Source organism: Anthonomus grandis, chromosome 8, assembly GCF_022605725.1.
Source record: "Anthonomus grandis grandis chromosome 8, icAntGran1.3, whole genome shotgun sequence".
Classification (NCBI taxonomy): Eukaryota; Metazoa; Arthropoda; class Insecta; order Coleoptera; family Curculionidae; genus Anthonomus; species Anthonomus grandis.
The window spans coordinates 23,058,592-23,081,018 of NC_065553.1; the positions used below are offsets into that span (position 1 = coordinate 23,058,592).

Genomic DNA, 22,427 nt, shown 5'->3' on the forward strand with positions numbered 1-22,427 from the left:
TGACATGTTTCTTAAAACAGATTTTGGAAGATTAGTAACAAATAATAGGGGGCGATGAAGGTGTGAAGTTACTTTGACCAATTACTAAACTAAGAGAGGGATAAGGTCACCTAGTATACCGCAGATCCACTGGTTGAAGAGCCAACTTTTCAGGAGGTAACGAAGACGATCAGCAGGTTTAAAACTAATAAAACAACGGGTAATGACACAATATCAGCAGAGTGTCTCAAATATGGAGTAGAAATTTTTCTCAAAAACTTCCACACCCTCATACTTCAGATTTGGAGGCAAGAGAAATACCGAATAAATGAAAGAAAAGTGTCAATGTATCCGTAGATAAAAAGGGCGACAGATTTCAATGCTCCATCTATTGGGGTATATCATTATAATAAAAATTGGATATAAGGTTTGGTTTCTAGTCCTATATAAGTTAGGTGACTAGAAAAGCGATCAACCGTAGATCAAATATTCACAATCCGTCAATTATTGGAGTAGTGCTGAGAATACAATAATGTCTACATCAACTCTTTATCCATTTTAAACAAGCATCTGACAACGTCCTGAGGGTGAAGCTGTAGAATTCCACGGTAGAACTGGGAATCCTGAATAAGTTTGTCAGGGTAACAAAGATCAGCATGTAAGGCTCCGTAAGTGCAATACAGACCAGAGGGAAGCTTTAAACTTTCTTTACTATAAATAGTGGTCTAAAACAGGAAGACGCCATCTACCTACTTCTTTTTTATAGATCTTCAACTTTAGAGAAGGTAGAGAGACAGGCAAAAATCCAAAAACGGAGACCTATTATTCAAAAATCGGGGGCCCGTTTCATATTGGCCTTTGCAGATGACACAGACCTCAATGGAAACTCAATTATGAACATTAAAGAATTTCTAAAAAGAAAGACTGAGATGGGAATGATCGGTTATGACAAAAGACATGGAACCTGCAAGAGTTCTTAAATAAACTTTTGTACTTATGTAGTAAACTTTTATGTTTATTGTTGCCTCTTCTTTAGGGGTTTTTCAACTTTAGGGAGCACTGGATCAATACATCCGAATTCCACAGAAATGTTTGTATGTTGGTTTGTGGTTAATTGAAAATTGTTTCTTTCTTTCTTAAAATTCTTTAAATCTTATAATCCCCAACACCATTTTCTAAAATATCCGATTAAGAGGGAGATAAGGAAACAGGCCAGATTAATATTTAAAATAGAAGCACACAACATGACTATGGCACGTTTTAGTTCCGCTTTAAAAAAAACCTAATTTAATAGCTGGTTCGCGAAATAATCAATTTTAAGTGACCTCGATTAGAGAAATAAACCTCGAGCAGCAAAAAAATCGGTCATTTGTCGGTTCTCGGAAATCAGTGAAGATTTAAATATTTATAATGATCATAATATTACGTTATCAATAAGAAGAGTTTATGATACAAAAAAGGTTATCGAAGCACTTGACATCACTATCGAAATTTGTAAAGTACTTATATAAAGTAATTTATTAAATTATTTGTAGAAATTAATCAGTTTTAACGAGAACACAAGAGGTATGGCAAAGATAGCGCTTAAAATATAGGAGGTAGAGCAAAAATTTCTATAGCAAAGTTAGTCGTGAGGTTGCCAAAAATCTACAAATTAACTATTCTAATGTCTTGCGCCTCGAAATAGCCATTAACTGCAGACATCACTTCTTCATCGTTGGAAAATCTTTGACCACTGAGCCAGTTTTTTAAGTTTGGAAACAGAAAATAATCTGAGTGGGCTAAATCTGGCGAATAGGGTGCATGAGGTAGCAATTCAAACTTTAATTCGTTAATTTTGGTCATTACAATAACGGATTTGTGAGCTGGTGCATTGTCTTGATAAAACAACACTTTCTTCTTAACCAAATATGACCGTTTTTGCTTGATTTCTTCGCTCAAACGTTGCAATAAGTTCGCATAATACTCGCCGTTAATAGTTTTACCTTTTTCAAGATAGTCAATAAAAATTATCCCTCGCGCATCCCAAAAAACCGACGCCATGACCTTGCCTGCAGATGAAACGGTTTTCGCCTTCTTTGGAGCCGGTTTTCCCTTTTGAGTCCATTATTTTGATTCTTTTGTCTCAGGTGTAAAGTGATGGACCCATGTTTCATCCATGGTTATGAAACGACGCAAAAATTCTGCTTTGTTGCTATTAAATTTCGCTAAACACTCAATTGAAACGTCTTCACGACACTGTTTTTGCTCGAGTGTGAGCAAACGCGGCACCCATCTTGCACACAGCTTTCTCATGTCAAAATTTTCAGTTAATATGCGATGTACCGTACTTTTTGAAATGCCTACTATGTCCGGTAGCTCGCGCACTTTCAGTCGACGATCATCCAGTATCACTGTGAATTTTCTTTAAAATTTCTGGAGTCGTCAGCTCATTTGGTCAACCACTGCGATGCTCGTCTTGGCAGCTCGTACGGCCTCGTTTAAACTCTGCTACCTAATATTTTACTGTTCTTAACAAAGGAGCAGACTCACCCAGAGTAGAATCCAGTTCAGCTTTTTTATTGGTTGGGCTAAGGCCTTTCAAATAAAAGTATTGTATCACATAACGATGACCAATTCTCTCCATTTTCACAAATTCACTGAAAACGTTCACTATTGATGGCTGCCAAACAAATACTAAAGAACGTAGCGTATTCAAACTTGAAATATATGCTTTATAGATTGTATACTTTCTAATACACTGATATTTTTTAAACTACTACCGATATCTTTAGGTCAGGCCGGGTACTTCTGGGACCACCCTCGTAGGTATATATATATTTAAATTATTTTGCCAGAAGTTATATAAGACATATTTTATCATGTAAGATGTCCATTAAGAAAATGTGGTCCAACATCGTATTGCCCTATATATAATCTGTGTTGGTATTTCTAAAAACTTTTTAGTTTGTACCAATAACTTTACTATAGAACTTTTTTCTCTACCTCGTATAGTTTAGGTGCTAGCTCTGTTATATACAGATATAATGAATATTCTATTTGAATACTTTTAACAGCGAAAAATGATTTAAAATCCACAACGTTATTTGCTCATTTCGGTCTACGTGAGCTCAGTCGTATAGTCGTAGTTAATTTGCAACAATAACAATAAACTGATAAAATTCTGGTAAGTACTTGGATTTTGTTAGCTGACACACAGAAAAAGTGAATAGATAAGGTTATACAGTGTGTTGCCAAATTATACTTATTTATTTTAATATTATGTTAGGAAAAGTAATGCAATAATATAAAATAAAATAATTTACTTTGTAAGGTAAATTAAAAATGGTGTATAAAGACAATTCCTATTAGTTAATTAGTCAGATAACTATGTAAAAAGTTAAAGGGTTTCTTATACGATAGCTGGGTATATTAAAGCGCAGTGTTGATAAAAAAAGAGTGGATCGTCAGAAGTACCATTTAAAAGATCAAATGAGACCATTCAAAAGACAAAATGATTTTCCAAGGATTTTAATCTAAACCACTTACAGAGTAGAGAAGGGGAGGTGGTAAAATCATGTAAACCCCTATATTAAAAATAAAATTATTTTTTAAAAAAATATTTACTTAGATAAATTTATCAATAATGTATTAATTAGTGGTACTTTTCCAGAAGAGCTTAAGTTAGTAAGAGTATATCGAATCTTTAAATCAGGTAATGTCATGGTTGTGAGTAACTCAGATAAGATACTATCGCAAAAATTGTAGAAACTGTCCCTAAAACAAGAATCTCGGCGTTTGTTGAAAAATCTATTAAATTTGAGCCATATCAGTACGGATTTGAATTTGTCTGAAATTATTTAATTATATTACCATTGCTGTGTTTATAGATTTACGCAAGACATTTGATGTTATGACCCTCGATCGTTTATTTTAAAACAAGGTTAAAGAAGTCTTGAATAAAGGTGAACAAACTATTAAGTTAAAAGCATACAAGCATTCTTCAGCAAAGGTGTGATTAAAGTGCAATAGAGCATTCGGACAGCAAGGATAGTTTTACATATTTCTTGACAAAACCTGTCTGGAACTCTTCCTGTCTGGAAAGATCCTCTAAATTACCACAGTCAGTAAGAGAGGAGACAGCTATGAAACATTTCAGGGGCTGTATTTTTGTGAAACCAAACAAACGAATTTGATTCACATAGAAAATTAGAGGATTTCGCACGAAAAATCGATATTTGTATTTTCGACCGCATCGTATGCGAACATTCTCGCATGCGATATCTCGAATGGGTATATCCCATTCGAATTTCAGAGTTCGTGTGCGATTTTTAATTTGATTCTACCACTTGTCTTGTTTTGATTTTAAACTAACTTTGTTTTTTTTTTTTAATTTATGTAAGTTCGTTAAGTATTTTCGTATTTATTATCAAATGGCAAGATTAAAAAATCTTGGGAAAGAAATGTCGTCGATGCACTGGAAGAGACTGAAACTGTGGCAGATAGAAGGAGTAGGTGTGTAATGTACTCTTCATTTCTTGACCCATAGTCAGATGCTCAATTTATTAAATTATATAGATTAAGCAAGCCTATTACGATAGAACTGATGTGCTCTTTATGTGCTCCAGGGAGACTGTGTAATCTGTCCGCTACTTTTATTCATAAGGCTTGTGCAGTTTTAGCTGACATATCTTGGGTAAATTTGCCCGACTTTAATTCTGGGTGCGTTCTTTTGCTCACTCGACACAAAATCGCAATATTTGTTATTTTTTGAGTCCAACTTAAAAGTCAATTCGAAAAACCCAAGAAACGCCATGAAAAAAACCTCAAAATTCCCTGATGTTTTTAAACTTAAATTTTAGGTTAAGTTAAAAAATCTTTATCGTCTTCATCCCGTTTGACATGGCCTCCAATAGCACTCGACTTTGCTACGTTGCCACTACATTTCATGTTCGTATGCGAATGAAATTTCGAATGCTGTTCAAAAATGCACTTTTTAATTCGTCTGCGAATTTCTCCGCTCGACTTTGTTCGCATTCAAAGATTCTTGCATGGTTCCAAAAATACGGCCCCAGGTCATCTGCAAAGCATAAGAATCTGTGTTTATTGGTCTATGGATTCCAATTTCGTTGTCATGATTTTGATGAATAATTCGAAGGACCACTACTTTAAACACTAATTTATTAAGGTAGAAATTTTAATAGATATAATAACTAACTACTAAAATTTAAAAAAAAATTAAAATTATTATAAATAATATCGTACTATTATTGCTTAGCGTGCTAGTTCACGATTTTCGAGTTGAAATCTTAATCATTGAATGTGAGCTTTCTTTAATTTTTTACGCCAGTTATCTTTATCTCTACGCTTGAAAGAAAAATCTGAAATTTTGAAAACATGTGTGGATATCATAAAAAAGTTAAAAAAAACGGCCTCAAATGTGATCCCTGAGGAATACTATCTTGATAAGATATAAAGGTATTGTCCTTTAAAATTTGAGAACTATTGATAGAGAGCTGTATATCCATCTGAAGAAATTATTCCTACACCTCTGCTGCTCCAAGTTTATTCAAGATTCATTTATATTTATCCATGATTTACCTTATCGAACGCCCTGGAAAAGTCGGTAAAGATAGTGTGAACCTCACCACCCCCATCCAGAACGTTTACCACATAGTCAGCGTAAATCAATGGCTTGAGTTCTGTTGATCTTAAAGCTAGTTTGCTCAGATATAATTGTAAGAATAATAATGATCTAAGATTTTTAATACAATTTTTTCAAATACACCCAATTCCCAATTCTAATGATTTATTACAGTAAAAATAAAAGCCAAACGTCACCTACAGCCAGATGTGCATGCCAACTGTTTTTTTTTTGTACAAATTATACCCACTTCCTGCATAATAAACTGGAGGGTTAAGAAGATACGCCCATGCACATTTGCCATCATGTGTGCATTATGGTTTAAATCAGGGGGGATTTTAACTTTATATTTTCAGAGGACTTATTGCTTTGTCAATCAAAAATTTTTTTATCGCTACTATGATAAGGTAGAAAAGGAAGTAACCCACTAAGTATACTTCCGTCCAAATGATGCAATATTTGCATAAAGGTGCAACAAATTTTTAAAGAAATATTTGGCCTTGGAGATTAAAATTTATTACCGTTTTAATGTAGGTACAAGTTTGTTTACTAACGTCAGCACATCCTTAATGATAATGAGCCACTTCTATTTTAAACGTTTATAGTTAATTCTTATATCCTTATCTCGGTCTAAAGTATCATAAAAAATGTCAAAAAAAATTATGTTTTTTCATTGTTATTTGAATAACTCGAAAAAGACCGTTTCCAGAAGATCCAGACAGTAATGATGATATAGAAAAAAGATGGAAAAGTGAAATTATCATGCTTATATTATAAGGAATTATAATAAAATAGTATATGGTAAACTGTACCAGAAAAATATAATTTTTAGAAGATGAATGATGATGATTTAGAAGAAACGTAGATCCAATAAAATTTTCTTAATTTTCTTTTCAACTGTTGCAAATAATTTCCTACAATCTGGTTTCTCATTTTCGAACGAAAAAGTGATACAGAGTATTAAGTTCGGTTTAGTGAACAAATCCCTGGAAAATTTAAGAAACTCTGGATTAACTCCTTTGGACCCTTAAAAGGATCTTCAATTCTCCACTGTCCTGAGCAACATTTCCTCAATATTCTCTATAAAACTTTTATGTATTTCAAGATAGCTGAGACTAAATTCATGGCAATTGTTGTTGAATTGAATTTATAACTAATTTAACTGCAGTAGCATAAGAAGAATACCAAGTTACTCATTAGTCATTACTATTATATAGGTACTAACCATGCTTAGCTAACAATACCATCTCGATACTTTCCGCCAGTTTCACTGTCTTTTAAAGTGCCAAATAATCCGATATCACTGCAACTGATCACCACCGTTCATCACTCGACACTTACTTAATCCATCCACAGTCGAACTGTCTAGTAATATAACATCATCCAAGTCCATAGTCCATAAAAACGGCCAGACCTATAACCTAGTGACTAAAAACAAAGAAACTCGCAAACGATTTAATTAATAAGACCGTTACTACATCAACACTATAGAACTGAGTTGTTTTAATCCTTCACCTTTCTAGTGGCTGATAACGCGTCGCGATAACAAACAGAAAAAAATACATAAACTGAAGACGTCGGGTACCGTATAAACGATCAAAACAAACGCCACAAGAGCAGCACCGAGTTCAAAACTGAGAAACTGAGAGAAAACAAAACGGTTCGGTACTAGCGATTAATGTCGAGTCTTGAGGTACCGGCACTCGACTGTTTCGCGGTTGAGCTTTTTTTGGTTTAGGGAATGAAATGGTGTGAGTAAGACGAAAGCTTTCGATGAGTGGGTTTACTGCGGATATTTTAATAAAGGATTAGCATTCTACTGCGTTTCTATGAAGATCTAAAGTGTCTACTTGTTTCTTTAATTTTATATTCAGCTGAAATCACTGATAAGAGGGTACGGGGTCGCAAGTTTAGTAATCTCGATAAATTCCTTAAACTTTTAATATTTCTCTGCAATTTCGTTTGTGAAAAAAATTATTTATCTGTAAAATCTTCGATTTTAGGTCAAAATTCTTCTTCTTCTTTTAACAGTCTTTTGCAATCCGCTCTTAGACATAGGCCTCCCCTCTCATAAATCGGTTTCCATGCTTTGTTTGTATTAGGTAGATTTTACACCAAAGAGAAACACAACAAGCGATTGACGATATGCGATACGCAACAGCGATATTGTATCGCTTCTATTTTCAGACCACAACGATACAAACATACAAAATAGATCAGTTAAAAATGGCAACCGCAAAAATAAATAACGTTTTGATTGCATTTTATATGCTACGTAGACGCAGGCAAAGACAAAAAAAACAAAAAGTGTCGTTTTTGGCTACGGGCTCTTCACGTAGAAAATGTCATTTAGCAACTGTTGTTGCTGCAGAAACGCATTCAGACTCCAAAAAGTTTAAAAGTTTTTATAGAATGAATCAAATTAAATCAAAATGTTTTATTTGTCAAAATTAATCATCAGAATCAAGAGATGTTGTTTATCAATTTTATATATATATTCAATTTTATTAATTCATTTTTTATATATATTCAATATTGTTTATTAATTTTATATTGTTTATCTATGAAATCATTTTAAATATACGTAAAATATATTATTACTAACTAAAATATACTATTTTTTATTTTTCTTTCGAAAATGTCAATTTTTAGAAAAAAAAAATAATATCATAAGAAAATAATATCAAAAAATTGACCGCGGACTAAAATCCAAGCATCTTACAAAATATTTTAAACACTTCCAGCACTCACAGACTTGTCACTTCTTTTTAGCCAGTCTATTAAACAAAGATAAAACACCTGCGTTCTGGCGATTCCTACTTTAGGCTGTGCAAGTGATCTAGTGTGTATCTCTCTCTATCCCACTGATTTTGAGAATTACGGGGCCGTACCCAAATAAATTTTTGGGCTGTTTTTGTATTACTTTTGACGTGTTTTTAAAGAGATCTTTAAGGATGGGTCTATCGCCTTTAAAATAGTTGTTGGATGGGTCTATCACCTGTAATAGTTGGGAGGGGGGTCATGTGAGGTTATTATTTGATGGGTTTTGCCGGTTATGCTTTTTACACGTTTATGAAAATACAAAATTTTTTGAATTTAGCCTGTATCCGTCTAAATTTGTTGCAGTTTTTACTGTGAGGAAGTGTGTTTTTTTATTTGTGTTTGTTGATTTGTTTTGGTATTATACCTAAAGACCTTAAAATGTTTCGACCCTGGGAAAATAGGCAGGAAAATTTGGCAAATGAAGAGGAAAGTGTTTGGGCGGGCTTATGGAGAACGTGGGTGTACAAGAAAGACAATAACATTTGTGATGAAAACAATAAGAGTGATCTGGACAGTGATTTAGACTTACATAGTTCTGATACTTCATTTTCTAGTGTTAAGGAAGCAAAAAGAAGCAAGGGAAGTAAAACCTACAGAGGAAAATCAAGCAGTTTTAAAACGTAATTGTTTAAGTACAGACACCAAACAAATTTATCTAAATATCTATAACAATCTAAGAAATGATCCTCAGTTCATAAATAATTGTAGTGCTTTGCAAAAATTAGCGTTTTTAACAGGGGTTCTCTATAGTACCATATGCCTGTAAAAAAAGGATTAAAGGCAGAATAAAAATGACAAGATGCAGGACAATCAAAGGGACTTGACACGGATATTGCCAAATTGCTAAGGAAAGGTGTGTATTCTAAATACAAAAACAATGAGGTTCTGACCATAGAGACACCATATCGGCAAGGGACAAACATTTCTCAGTCTCAACCTTGCGGAGATACCTGATAGAACTTGGATTTAAGCTTAAGATGGTTAACAAAAGAGCTGCTCTAATGGAATTGTCAGATAATGTATAGAATATTTGAGAAAAATTAAAAAATTTTGGAAGAGATCCATATATCATTTAGCCGAAACATGGTATGATACATCTATGATTGATGTATGATTTCCATTCTCTGGGAAAAAGTCCTTTTTTTGCCATAGTAAGAAACCCATATTTTTATTAATTAAACAAGTTTAAAATTTTGTTTTTTACAGCTTACTGCCCCTGTTTGTCCTTCAGTGACACAATAAAGACTACTTTTTCCACCTTTCTCTGGGAAAAACCCTTTTTTACTATGGTAAGAAAAACACTGTTTTTATTAAGAAAACAAGTCTAAAATTTTGTTTTTTACAGCTTACTACACCTGTTTTCCTTCAGCGACACAATAAAAACTCCTTCTTCCTCCATTCTATGGAAAAAAGTCCTTTTTTGCCATAGTAAAGCAGGCCGCACACCTATGATACAAATGTTGCGCCACAAATGCTTTTCCACAAATGTATCGGACAGTATTTAACGCGCGCGTGTTATTTAATTTGGATCCACACACCTAAGATGCATTTGCTACCAAACGGCATTTGAAGCTACACCGCATTTGTGTTTACTCCCCGGATAATAACCTGTCCGATATTTTTTGCGGCGTGTCGTGTCAAGTTTTGAAATAAAAATGAAGGACGATATTACACAAACCATTTTATTTATACAGGAAGTAGAGAAATCTTATATGACCACACTTTGCAGGTAACATTCTATAGTAAGCTTGAAATTGATCATCATGATTTAATAATTGCTTTAATACTTCAAAATTTCCCTTTTTGGAACAACCATCATTATAGAGATGAACCCAGTAACGACGTTTCCTTCGGTTTTGACTTAATAATTGCCACATCATAAAATCATCGTCATCAGAAGACGACGATATGGCGACAAATGCGGAACAGAACTAAGGCCTGATGTGCGTGCTTGTACCGCATTTGTGGCAAATGTACAAAATGTTAAACGAAATTATGTCGAAAGACAAATGTGGCACCACATTTGTAACTTAGGTGTGCGGCCGGCTTAAGAAAACCGTATTTTTATTAATTAAACAAGTTTAAAGTTTTGTTTTTTTCAGCTAAGTGCCCGTGTTTGTTCTTCAATAAAGTATATATAATGTAATGCTTTAGTATACATATGCTGATATGCAAGATGAAGTAGGAATCCATAGCGGCAACAGAGAAACTGTTTCCTTCCTTAATAGAAAAAACTGCTAAAGAACAATGGCAAAAAAACAGAATTTAGAAAATTGCATTACCTTTTTGGGCCAGATTCAAAAGAGTGGTTAAATTTATAAAAGTATTTAGTATGCTATGTAATTTTAGGATCTAGTATACTTAAAATGTAGCGTTTTGTATAAGATTTTTAGTTTTTAGTATAAGCATTTATTTTTGTTAATTTTTATCTAATCTCTTCTAATATGCATAATAACTAAATACGAGGCAAATAAATTAATAAATATTAGATTCAGGATGTCAGGTGTGTTTTTTTTAATAAGTAAAACTCATGTCTTTTAAACCCACTTTTTCCACTTTTTTGACTACATAATTACTTTTTATCAAAAGAAATTGGTACTAAATATAGAGATGGGGGGTTTTCATGAGTATAATAGTATAATAATATATCATAATATGTATTAATGAAAACAAAAAATAATAAAGGACATTGAATATGAAGCCAAAATCCCCATTAATAATCACCACCAAGTAAAAATAAATCTCAATATTCAAAAAAAGACCAAAACATTTTACCCTTTTGTGTCAAAAAGTAAATATTTAATGCCTTAATCCACAGAATAAATGGTCCTAAGTAATTCGTACCACCTATTCTCTCATCACTTGTTATAAACACCCCACTGATGGCGCTAAAAACTAAACTCATTAATTTAACATTTTTGGTTAAACTCATTTTACGTACTTAAATCTTATATTTAAATTAATTATATCTTGCTATCAACTATCCTGAATTTCTAACTTAATAAAACTAAACCCAAAAATCCCGAATAATAAAGTTTTAAATACAAATAATTTTAAAGGCCGGACCTGTGCAACTTTTCACGCTTGAGTGACTGTGACTGAGGTCAGGCGTCTAACAAGATAGTACGTGGGCGCATGTAGTCAAATTTTACAAATCAAATGTATAAATTCTTTAAAAAAAGCTTAAAGCATTTATTTATTTAATGAAATGATTAAATATCGCTTAGAATATTATTTTATGACTCTTTCTACATAAAATTTTGCGATTTAAACATGCATGTCATATGACAATACAAGCAACACCGGCACACGGACTATTCGCGACACATCAAAGATTCTAATAGATCTCTGAACTGAACTATATTAGAGTTGTCATAGAATGAAGCTGCAGAGCTTAATGCCGGCGATGGAGGTCCAAATGGCACTGCTGATGGATTCAATTCCTCTGCCTCTTTTTCTCGCAAGAAAGTGTCAATTAATTGAAGATTTTAAATGTTCTTTTCCGCTTGCAATCCATTCTGGTAACATCTGGCAAGAAACTTTGTAAAAACTCCAAATCTGCATTTGACATAGTGGCGGGCGTTTGATTTTTTACACAGTCTATAAAACATGAGTCAGCTTCTTCCAGATTCGAATGTAAATGTTAAAGACCTGGAACAAATCCTTTTGCTTTGAGTCCTATTGAACTGCTTATGTCGGATAGGTAAAGTATTGTTTTGACTTTCCTTTTCAGTAGCAACACTTCATTGACTGCAATTTTGTGAAATATCTTTTGCTGGTAGTACACCAGTATGTTGCTGCCGAGTCTTATCCAATATGTTTTTTTTAGCAATTATGTCCTTGATTTGATAGAGGGCAAAAAAAATGCCAGCACATCCTCAAAATAATATTTTTTTTACTAGCCCCTGATACTCATGGAAGTTTTTTTTTAGCTCTCGTTATGCTGTTCATAAGTTCTTCTACTTTTCTTGTATTCTAACTACTTTAGTAATTTTCTAACATTCTCATTACTAAAAATAAAAGAAAGGCATTTTTATGGAACACCGATGAAAAAATCGGTTAAATAAGAAAATTTTCAGTTTTTATATTACTTTATGTTCAAGAAATAGATCCTAGTAATATAGACATATTTATTTTTAGATATTTGGCTACAGGGCGCAGTTTGTCATTTATGTTTTTTCGAGAAATCACTACGATTAGTAACATCATTGCAGAAACAACCGCAGCTTCCAACCGCATTTTTTGTATGCGCCAGATGAGGCAAAATGGATAGCATCATCCAACTGATATTATGAGTTTTGGAATGTACCCAACTGTATAGGTTCAATTGACGGGAAACAGATCCGAATTAAAAAATATCGTAATACTGGTTCCCAATACTAAAATTACAAAAGTTATTTTTCTGTGGCTTTAATGGCAACAGCTGATGCTGATGAAATTTTCCTAACAGTGGAAGTTAGGGACTATGCCAGAAACAGCGATGGAGCCGAGGTGAATTGAAAATTCCGGCACCTCGACCTCTCCCACACGATACAAGTGGGAATTCTTTTCCATTTTATTTTTGTGGCGAAGTTTTTCCACTTAGGAAACATATTTTGCGTCCATTTCCACAAAGACTTTTAGATGATAAGAAACGCATATTTAATTAAATATTGTCTCGCGGTCGCAAAAGTGTCGAACACGTATCTGGTATATTAGTGAGCAAATTTCGCATTTTTAAAACGCCTATTGCATGTAGAGAAAAAACCGTTGATAGTATAATAAAAAGTGCTTGTGTTCTTCACAATTTTTATTCGCAGTAAGGAGGGTCGAATTACTATATCAGCTTCAGAAATGGATAGGGAAAATATAGAAAACCCTTTAGGTACTTTATGTCCTTTGTTGACATAACAATTATCGTAGTGTTGTAATCATGTAATTTTAATGTTTGTGTAGATCAAGTTCTAGTCCCTTTCTCATGCATCTTAATATGCCATTTTTATTCATTGTTAGTTGTTTTAACCTTTTCACTTTGCCAAAGGTACTATAGCTTTTTCTATGTATTGACGAAAACCCTCAATTTGTATCCCTGATGAGGGACATGTTATAATATGTCTGAAACATGTAGGATGAATAATTTTTAAATAAATTTAGTGGAGGATATCCGAAGCATTTTTAGTTACCTATTGACATATTAACTCCACTGCAAGTATGGACTACTTCTTCAACTATAAATATGTCAGCTATATCTCGAAACAATTAACTTCTATAACTTCCAAACTTAGATTCTGATCATGAGTATCAAAATGGCTTTTAACGATTTCGGTGTCTCTGTACTATTATTGTTCCTTTTCGCTTAAAAATAGATCTGCCAGTATATGATTGAAAAATTTCATTTTATAAATGAATAGACTCAAAATTGTTGCCTTGTAGCTGTTTGGTGAGACACAATATCTCTGGTTGTACATTACTCCAGATCAATTTTTTTATTGATAATACTTAATAAGTTAAGGTGTAGTAACGAAGAGATACTACAAAAGTGCTTTATTTCTGTAAGGGAATACCTGGCTCCCTTAAGAGACCTATCATTAGTCTTACTTCATTGTATCGGCTTGCTTTATAATTTTGAGTTATTTAAACAGTTAAGTTTAATGCAAATGACTGCAAAGTAGCAAAAGAAATAAATTTAAATAAATCAATAGTATCCAGACCCATTTTTAATTGTAATAGAAGTTTCAAAAAGTTGCAGAAAAAGAAAAACTGATAGTGTGGTAGATAGAAATATCAAGATATTGGTTGTGAAAGATGCATTCATTAGTGCCTCCCGAGTTAAACAACAGTTGGGACAAAACACACATGTTTTAATATCAGTTAGCACTATAAAACGAAAGCGTAAGGATGCTGGTTTATACGGTAGAAAGTCAGCGAAGAAACCCTTCAACTCAATGAAAAACAGAAGGAACAGACATCGATTTGCTAAGGAACTTCTTAACTGGTGTTACGAAAAATGGAAAAAAGTAGTGTTTTCAGATGAAAGTCGTTTTAAACTATTTAGATCAGATGACATTTGCTGGGTTAAAAGCAAACGAATGAATAAAAGATTTAATCCAAAATTTACGCGACCCACAATAAAACACGGTGATTGTGGTATCATGGTTTGAGGTTTTAAGAGCGAAATTTTGAACATATTGTTCTTACGAATATTATTCCTTCTCCCTTTTACTACAGATTTTTGTTAGAGATTTTTGTGTATCCATCATCACCCATATTAAAAATAATTTTTATATAAACATTTTTAGTGTGTAAATGATTTTTGGAAAGAGTTGAACGAGGGACAAACAGCTAACGAAAAATGACATACTTGAACTCAAATTAATTGCTCCTCTTAGTCTTTGCTCCTGCATAGATTCTCCGATAAAGTTGCAACTTTGTTGCAAAAGTACCGTGTCCAATGATAATAAAAATGATCAAAAAAAATCATCAGCACCGTCAAGGAAAAAATATAAATTACGCACGGCGACCCAAACATCAATTCTCGAATAATAAATGTTGGCAAGTTTCATAAAAATGATACGCTCGATCTGCATACTGGACCTGTATAGTTAAAATATTTTTCCAATAAATGCGATCGAGGACATCTGATCCGAGTGTACCGTCAATTAATGGTTATTAAGTTCAATTACGTTTGTGAGCGTCTTTTTTCTTTGCTCGTTTGTTAGCAGATAGTAAATTGTTGGGGGTCTGGGACTGCTTTAACGACCTCCCGGCTCTCCCGTTTAAACTTTTTAAATGTCTTTTAAGATTTGATTTTAATTTAATAGTTGCCAAAGGCTCGTCAACCAAATTTTTTTTATTGTCTTCAATAGTTGGCATCCTTGATATGTGTGGCCTTGTGGGTTGTGAAGATGCAAAAAATACCCTTATCTTTGGTCAAAGACGTTTTGTTGCTATGTTATAACTGTTTTTATTATTTCTTTTCTTGCTATATAGAAAGGACCCAATAAAGATACAACATTTAATATATACGAACCAAATATATACGTCACATACATATCATTGCCATCGTCAAAGATTTTAGGGACTAAGATCGGTTACCATCATAGGCCCAATTTACCATATCTTGTCCAGATCCGTGTCTGTCTATGCGAGTACTCCAAATGAGTATGTTAATATAGGTATCTCCAAATATTAATTGCTTTGAAAAAATGTTTACTATTGAGTTTAGTTTTGCAGATTCTGTTCACTCTGGAGAGGTTCTCTTTAATACTCGTGTGATCGATTGTTCCCGCTTGTTGGTACCCTAGGTATTTGTAGGCATCTTCTTCTAGCATGGACTCAAGACCCAGTACTATCAAGCCGCCGTTTGTCAGTGGCACATCTCCTGTTATGCATTTACCTTCTCTATATTGATTACTTTACATTTGTCCAGGCCGAATTTCATACTGATATCTTCGAAGAATTAATCTGCTAACATGATTAGTTCTTTGAGTTTATCATGAGATAGTGCGCAGAGTTTAAGACCATCCATTTAAAGCTGGTGTGATACGGTGTGCTTTACTTGGCCTTCTTTTAGCGTGTATCCTATTTAACTGTGTGGAGAGTGGGTTCAATGCCAAGCAGAACTATACAGCAGGCTAAGTGAATCCCCGTGAAATGCCCCAGTTGATTTTGATTTCCGGGGCAACTCCTTGGCATCAGGCGTAGGTACTTTATAAGGGTTGGGTAGAATTTAAAGATCTCGTAGGCCTTTTGGTATTCGACATAATAATATGATAATTTCCTGGTTTTACTTTTCACCTTGCTTAAAGTAATAGAGTCTATGATGAGCTGCTCCTTGCGCACCTTGATTCCCTTTCGGCACCTTTTTTGCTCTATAGTCATTATTTTATGTCCTTCCACATGCGCATTGAGGAGTCTTGTGATACAGAAAGTGATGATTTTGTATACCGGTTGCAAGGACCTAATCGGTCGGCACTTGGATGGTTCTTTGCCTTGTTTGTCCTTTGGTAATAATTGCTGTTTTCTCTGGGCGTTTAATAAAGTCATTTATAAAGTATATCAGTTTTGTGTGAGTTCTGGTCAGCTTTTTTGTATCAAAAGTTATGTTTGTTATCACTTCCTGGACTGTAGGTAGGCTGAACTATAGGTGCTTTTGATGACTTGTCTCATTATGTCTTCAGTGACATTTCGTTCTTCCATAGGTATTATTTTTCTCCTCCTCTTCGTGTATCCAGTTGGCTTCAGCATGATGTGATTTATCTTGATTTTATATTGATGATCAGTAGGTGTTCATTTATTCTTGATTAGGCATGTTTTCTGATTGTAATTCGATATTATCCGCCCTGTTGAATTTTAGTATTTTGCAGAATCTTTTCTCACTTGCATTAATTTATTCCTTGTCTTGTTGTTTTTTTTTTGTTGCACTTATTACTAGGGTGGTTTCCTTCTGCCTACTCTCTCAATCCGGCGATTTCAGCTCTTTTTGTATCATTATTCTTAACACGTTGACTGCCGTAATGCTGAAAAAAAATCAGTTCCTCCGGCCAACTTTTTTTCTCTTTCAAAAGTTAATTGTGGTGTTCTAGAACACTCTGACTTGCTTAACAAAGGACGTATTATTTTTACAGATAGTTATTATACAAGAGTGATTTTTTGCACATTCTTTACTTGCCAGGAACACTCACTTAGTTGGCACTCTTCGATCAAATCGGAAAATGAATCCTTAGCAAATTGTTAACAAAAAGCTCAGGAAAGCAAACCCGAGGCAGCTGAAAGCACCTCAGGTGTTTTTGTCCAAAAGTGGAAGGACAAAAGAGATGTGCTTATCTTATCCACAAAACTCACTGATGAGTTAGTAACCATGATAAAGAATTCCGAAAAACCTGCTGCGATTGTTGACTACAAAAAACATAAAGTCTACATTGATCTTTCGGATGAAATGAAGTCTTACACCACTTCATTACACAGAGGGGTGAAGTGGTACCGCAAGCTTGCTATTGAGCTTCTTATTGGCAGTGCTTTAGTAAATGCACATATTTTGTATCAAGAAGTAGCGAATGAAAAACTGTCCATCACAAAGTTCAAGCAGGAGATCGTAAACAGTCTCTTAGGTCTTAATATTGAACAACCCAAAAAATGGCAAAATGTTCCTTTGGAAGAGCGTCAACCTTAGAACATTGAAAGCCTTTTAATTTTCTAAGGTGTCAACATTCCTTGGAAGATGTTGGTAACAGACGTCGATGCGTTATTTATTATCAAAAGAAAATCTGAACACTTTTTTCAGATACATAACTATACCAAATAATTTTTAAATGTTTGAATTTGGATGTATTTCGTTTATTTTTTTAGCTTTCTTGCATTTATGCTGTATTTTAATCAATAAAAATGTTTATTTTCTATACATTTTGATTTTATGAATGACTTACTTTTGAAACCATGAAGATCCACTTTCGAGTCCTAAATTCAAAAACCAAAACTAGTATCAGACAGTTACAGCCGCCCTCTTTTAGTTCCATATAGTACACAATTACTTCTGAGACACCACAGATATGTCGCGCGGCTATTATTGAAAGTAACATGAGACACCACATTTATGTCTCACGGCAGTTAACGTGTTAATAAGTCTTCTCTTCCAAGGTGATATGTAGCCTTGGTTTCTCTCTTGGTCTTGTCTTCATCGATCTTTGCTCTGTTAGCAACTGATGCTGTACAATCTGCAATGAGATCATGGAGCTCTATGAAATTCTTAGCATCTAGCTTTACTGGTAATATTTTGGTGTCTACTTTGTCTACAATCATTGCAAATTTTCTTGACGTCTTTTATCTCGGAATTAAAGGAGTCTTGGTGAGATACATGTCACCATATTTTTGCAATGTTGTGCTCAACATATCACAGCTCTAATATTCTTTATTTATATCTGCCTGTTTCTACAGTTTTTGTATTGCGCCTTTGATTATTATTCACATGTTCTTGACTGCATGCCCTATAATTACTAACTTCTGATTGACAGTGTTTGGCAAGTAGTTGTTTCACTAGAAAGAGATGACCCTGTATTTTGGGCTTCATCAGCGACGAATCATTATCATTATTATTATTATTATTATTATTATTATTATTATTATTATTATTATTATTATTATTATTATTATTATTATTATTATTATTATTATTATTATTATTATTATTGTAATCGGAATTGTTCGCACTGGGTCTATATTGTCGATCGATAAATCATATAGATAGACTTGTCCACTAGTTTTCCATGCCCTGTCGGTTAAGATCAAAAAGAAGTCGAGTCAAATGCAGAGTTAGGACTTGCTAGCCTTCGACCTTTGAATTAACACTCGTCTATTTGCGATTGTATATTTAGAAGTTTGTTTAAAAAACAAAATTTTGTGTGATTAGAGGCAAAATGAATGGAAAGAAGAAAAGGTGGAAAAAAAATGACTTTTTCCAAGAACCTCAATCCACAGAAAATACTAAAATCCACAAAAATATTTTTAGGCTACCAAACTTAAACCATGCACCTTTGAAGACAAAAAACAGGATAACCCAAGGGTTAATGAAGCCTACCAAATCCCCCAAAAAGGACGTCTTCAGCATATTTATAGAAGAAGTTGCACCTTGCACAATTTGTCTACCACTATGCGACACATGATAAGTACAACATCGTTTGAAGCAAAAGTGGGAAAGCACAGCAGACCAACATCAAATATCGCTGCAATATTATTCTCAGCCTCAGTACCAGAAAAACTTCCATCTACAAACCACAAATCCTACTGCAACGGTTTAGTAGCGCAAACATACCTAAGTTACTCTTCATGTTCGTCATCAAGTACTGAAGAAGATAAAGCCGGATAAGTTCATAAGGCAACTGGGTCGTTCATGACGTGGCAGGACTGGCTTTTTAATTTAGGGTTTTGTATTTAAGAGTTTAGGTTTATTTTCCAACTATTTTACTTCAAGTACGATAGGTACCAAGTTTTGGTTACCTATATGACATCCAATAATGTTCATGGTAAGGATTTATACTGGAATAATGTAATAAGTCTCCGTCATTCCGAAATGGCACAACCGCGCACACTGCACGATGTTTCTGGATACGCGTAGAAGTTTAACGAATCTTTCGTAACCCTGGTCTGCCGAGTATATAAGGAGCTGCGTTCAGTTCAGTTAGGAATATTGGCGCGATATTTAATTCGGACAAAATAATAGAAAGTACATAAGATGTAAATAAATACTTCTAGTAGTCGGTAGTGATCATGTTTAGTAGTGTAAGTGAGTAAATAAATCAGTCGACTATTTTTGTGCATCGAGTGTTTCAATTCACACCTAAGGAATGGTAAAAAAATACTGTGGAATAATTCTAGATCTCACTTACTTTGAACTTTTGAACATATTCATCATTGAGTGATATGAATCATCAGTGCATTAAAATGTAAAGTGGTGTCCGCAATACAGTTTTAAGATCTTAGCAGAAGAAATTTTTGACAGCATTTTTAAACATTTCAGAGTCGTACTCTTGAAATTTTAAATAAATTACTTAGTTAATATAAAAGCTGTTTAGTTAGCTTTTTTTAGCGCTATTTAAAAAAAAAACAAAATGTTTTGAGTGAAAAGTGATTTCTTTAAACAAATCGTAGTAGTCATAACTTTTAAACATTTTATATATAAATTGCATAACTAAAATTTTTATTAGACACCCAGTTCAGTTTTTTTGAAAAAATTGATTCAACGATTTAAAAAAAAATCTAAGCAATTTACGATAGTCTAGGCAAAAATGACTACATTCCAAAAAAGTGATATTAAAAGAAAATTATTTTTTAGCTTTTACCCCAATTTTTTTTGTGTATCTTCACTATTTTTAGAAACTTATAACTATATCCGAGAGGCATCATTTTCCTACCATCTTTACTTAGAAAACCTAATAAACATATCAAAATTAAGAAATTCATAATTACTTCCTCAAGATCCCATTTAAATAAAATAGCGTGCCTATCACTGAACTGACACCTGCAAATACTTTAATAAAGTTGATCTCGCTCAATTGATTTTTAAATAGATTTATCTCTTAAATCTGTACAGCCTCGAGCGGTAATTCTGACTAGTGAACATCACAAATCATTTCTCATGATGGTGTCGTTGAACCTCGCGAGTTACTATTTTAACAAATTTATAATAATTATTAACTTATTCTCTAATTAGCAACCAAATTTCATTCGCTTTATAAATATCGCCCCGTAGCTATCAATGGTGTGTTTTTCAAGCAGATTTTCATTTGATTTTCCATATGTTATGTTGCATCTCCTTATAAGGGGATACAGGTAGTTGCGTAAGGCCAGTCGGATTATTTAAAATATTATAGAAAATTATTTTATCTGCAACGAGATGCATATTTGCTTTTTGCAACGACTGTGCATGGTTTTATCATAAGAAGCGATCAACGTTTTTATATTACCTTGAATCTTATTGTCTTGAGGGTATTCTGTTTTATGTGTTTTAATTAATTTGATAAAAAAATAAAATAATATTTTTAGTGAAATAAATTGGTCTAAAGGCTTGCTACAAAAGGCAGTTTTCCCTTAAAGATCTTTGTATTTATACATTGTATTTATTTATATATAAAGCCCTTATTTTTGTTGTTATTGGATTATACAGCAGCTTTATCCGAGCATAAAACAGAAAGACTAAAAGAGATTTGTTCAAGTGTATCATTTATTTAAACAAACATCAAAGGGGAGCTAAAGACTTACCAAAAATAAAATGAGTTAACCCAAAACAACGTCAGAAAATGTACCTTTAGGGCTAACTTAATAATTTCCTACAAACTAGGTTTAGTATTATGTATATGAAAACTCAAAAGGTGGATTTTTCACCTACTTTTTTAACATAAAAGCTCTATTATACCTAAGAATCTTTAATGATCGTAATGAGTCGATCTCAGTGAGAAAAACTCTAGAGGTAATCGGCTTGTGCAGTTTTGTGATGAGTAAAATCTTTGCATATCCATACATCTTTTAAGCAAGCAACATATCAAACACTTATACACCTGGATATCAGCGGCAAACAACCAGAATAAAATATTACGGAATCAGATAGATTACATAATGACTGGTCTCGAAATGGGAGAGTAAGTTAAATCAGTAAAAACATCCCCGAACAGATATGAGTAGCGATCACAACCAGGTTATTATGGACTTCAGAATAAAACGTTTCACAAAAGTGAAACACCGTAAATAAACAAACAGAGTTGAAGAAACTTAACGACGTAGAATTCCAAACAAGAATAGGCCTAAATCTTGAACGGGATTTGCCACACCAGAACAACTAGACACGGAGGATATGTGGGATAAAATAAAGAATATCATAGTGAAAGTGCAGGAATAGGGCACTGAGTTTAAAGAAAACAAAAAGAGAAAGAATGACAGAGGATATTCTGGAACTTATGATGGAGAAAAAGAAGTCCAAGGGAACACTGCTGAAATATAAGGCGATAAACAAGGACAGTAAGGGGGAAGTGTAGAAAAGTAAGGGAATTTTATCTATCTCCTAAACGCCGACAATTTAAGTTACTGCAACAAAAACATTATTTCCTCAACGTGCATAAGAAGGTAACAAGGCTTTCAGAAAGCAGGTGAAAATCCTCAGAAATGCCAATAATGAGATCATAAATGGGATCGACGAAAAATTAAAGAGATAAAAGAACTATGTAAAGGAACTGTTCGATGATAACAGAGAGAAGAGATCTACTATTTCAAAGAGCGAAGTCATCTATGCAATACAAATTTAGAAAGACAGTCACAGGATCAGACGAAGTACATGCAGAGGTGCTTTTATTGCAAACCAAGAAGGCCTAAAGCTTATAGTTGAATTATTCAGATCCATTTACAGTGTAGGAACAAACCCTTCCGAACGGTGCAAGTCTATCTTCACATCCTCTCAGTGTGATAACACATGAACACTCAATTTGGAACACTCTTTTCAGAGTGGACTCAGCACTCTAGAAGCTCCCTTTTCCCTGAA

At 33.5% G+C, this 22,427-nt stretch overlaps 1 protein-coding gene across 3 annotated transcripts in view; it reads right to left on the reverse strand.

The window, feature by feature from the left end:
* LOC126739372 (caskin-1) overlaps window positions 1–22,427 on the reverse strand; it is a 576,780-nt gene that overhangs the window by 348,540 nt on the left and 205,813 nt on the right. Inside the window, exon 1 of one of the 3 annotated variants that reach the window (XM_050445026.1) lies at window positions 6,828–7,314. The exons of the other annotated variants lie outside the window; for them this stretch is intronic. Coding sequence (XP_050300983.1) covers window positions 6,828–6,849 — 22 coding nt within the window. The 5' untranslated portion in view covers window positions 6,850–7,314. Of the gene's footprint in view, window positions 1–6,827; window positions 7,315–22,427 lie in introns of those variants that run through there. 3 annotated transcript variants of the gene reach the window in all.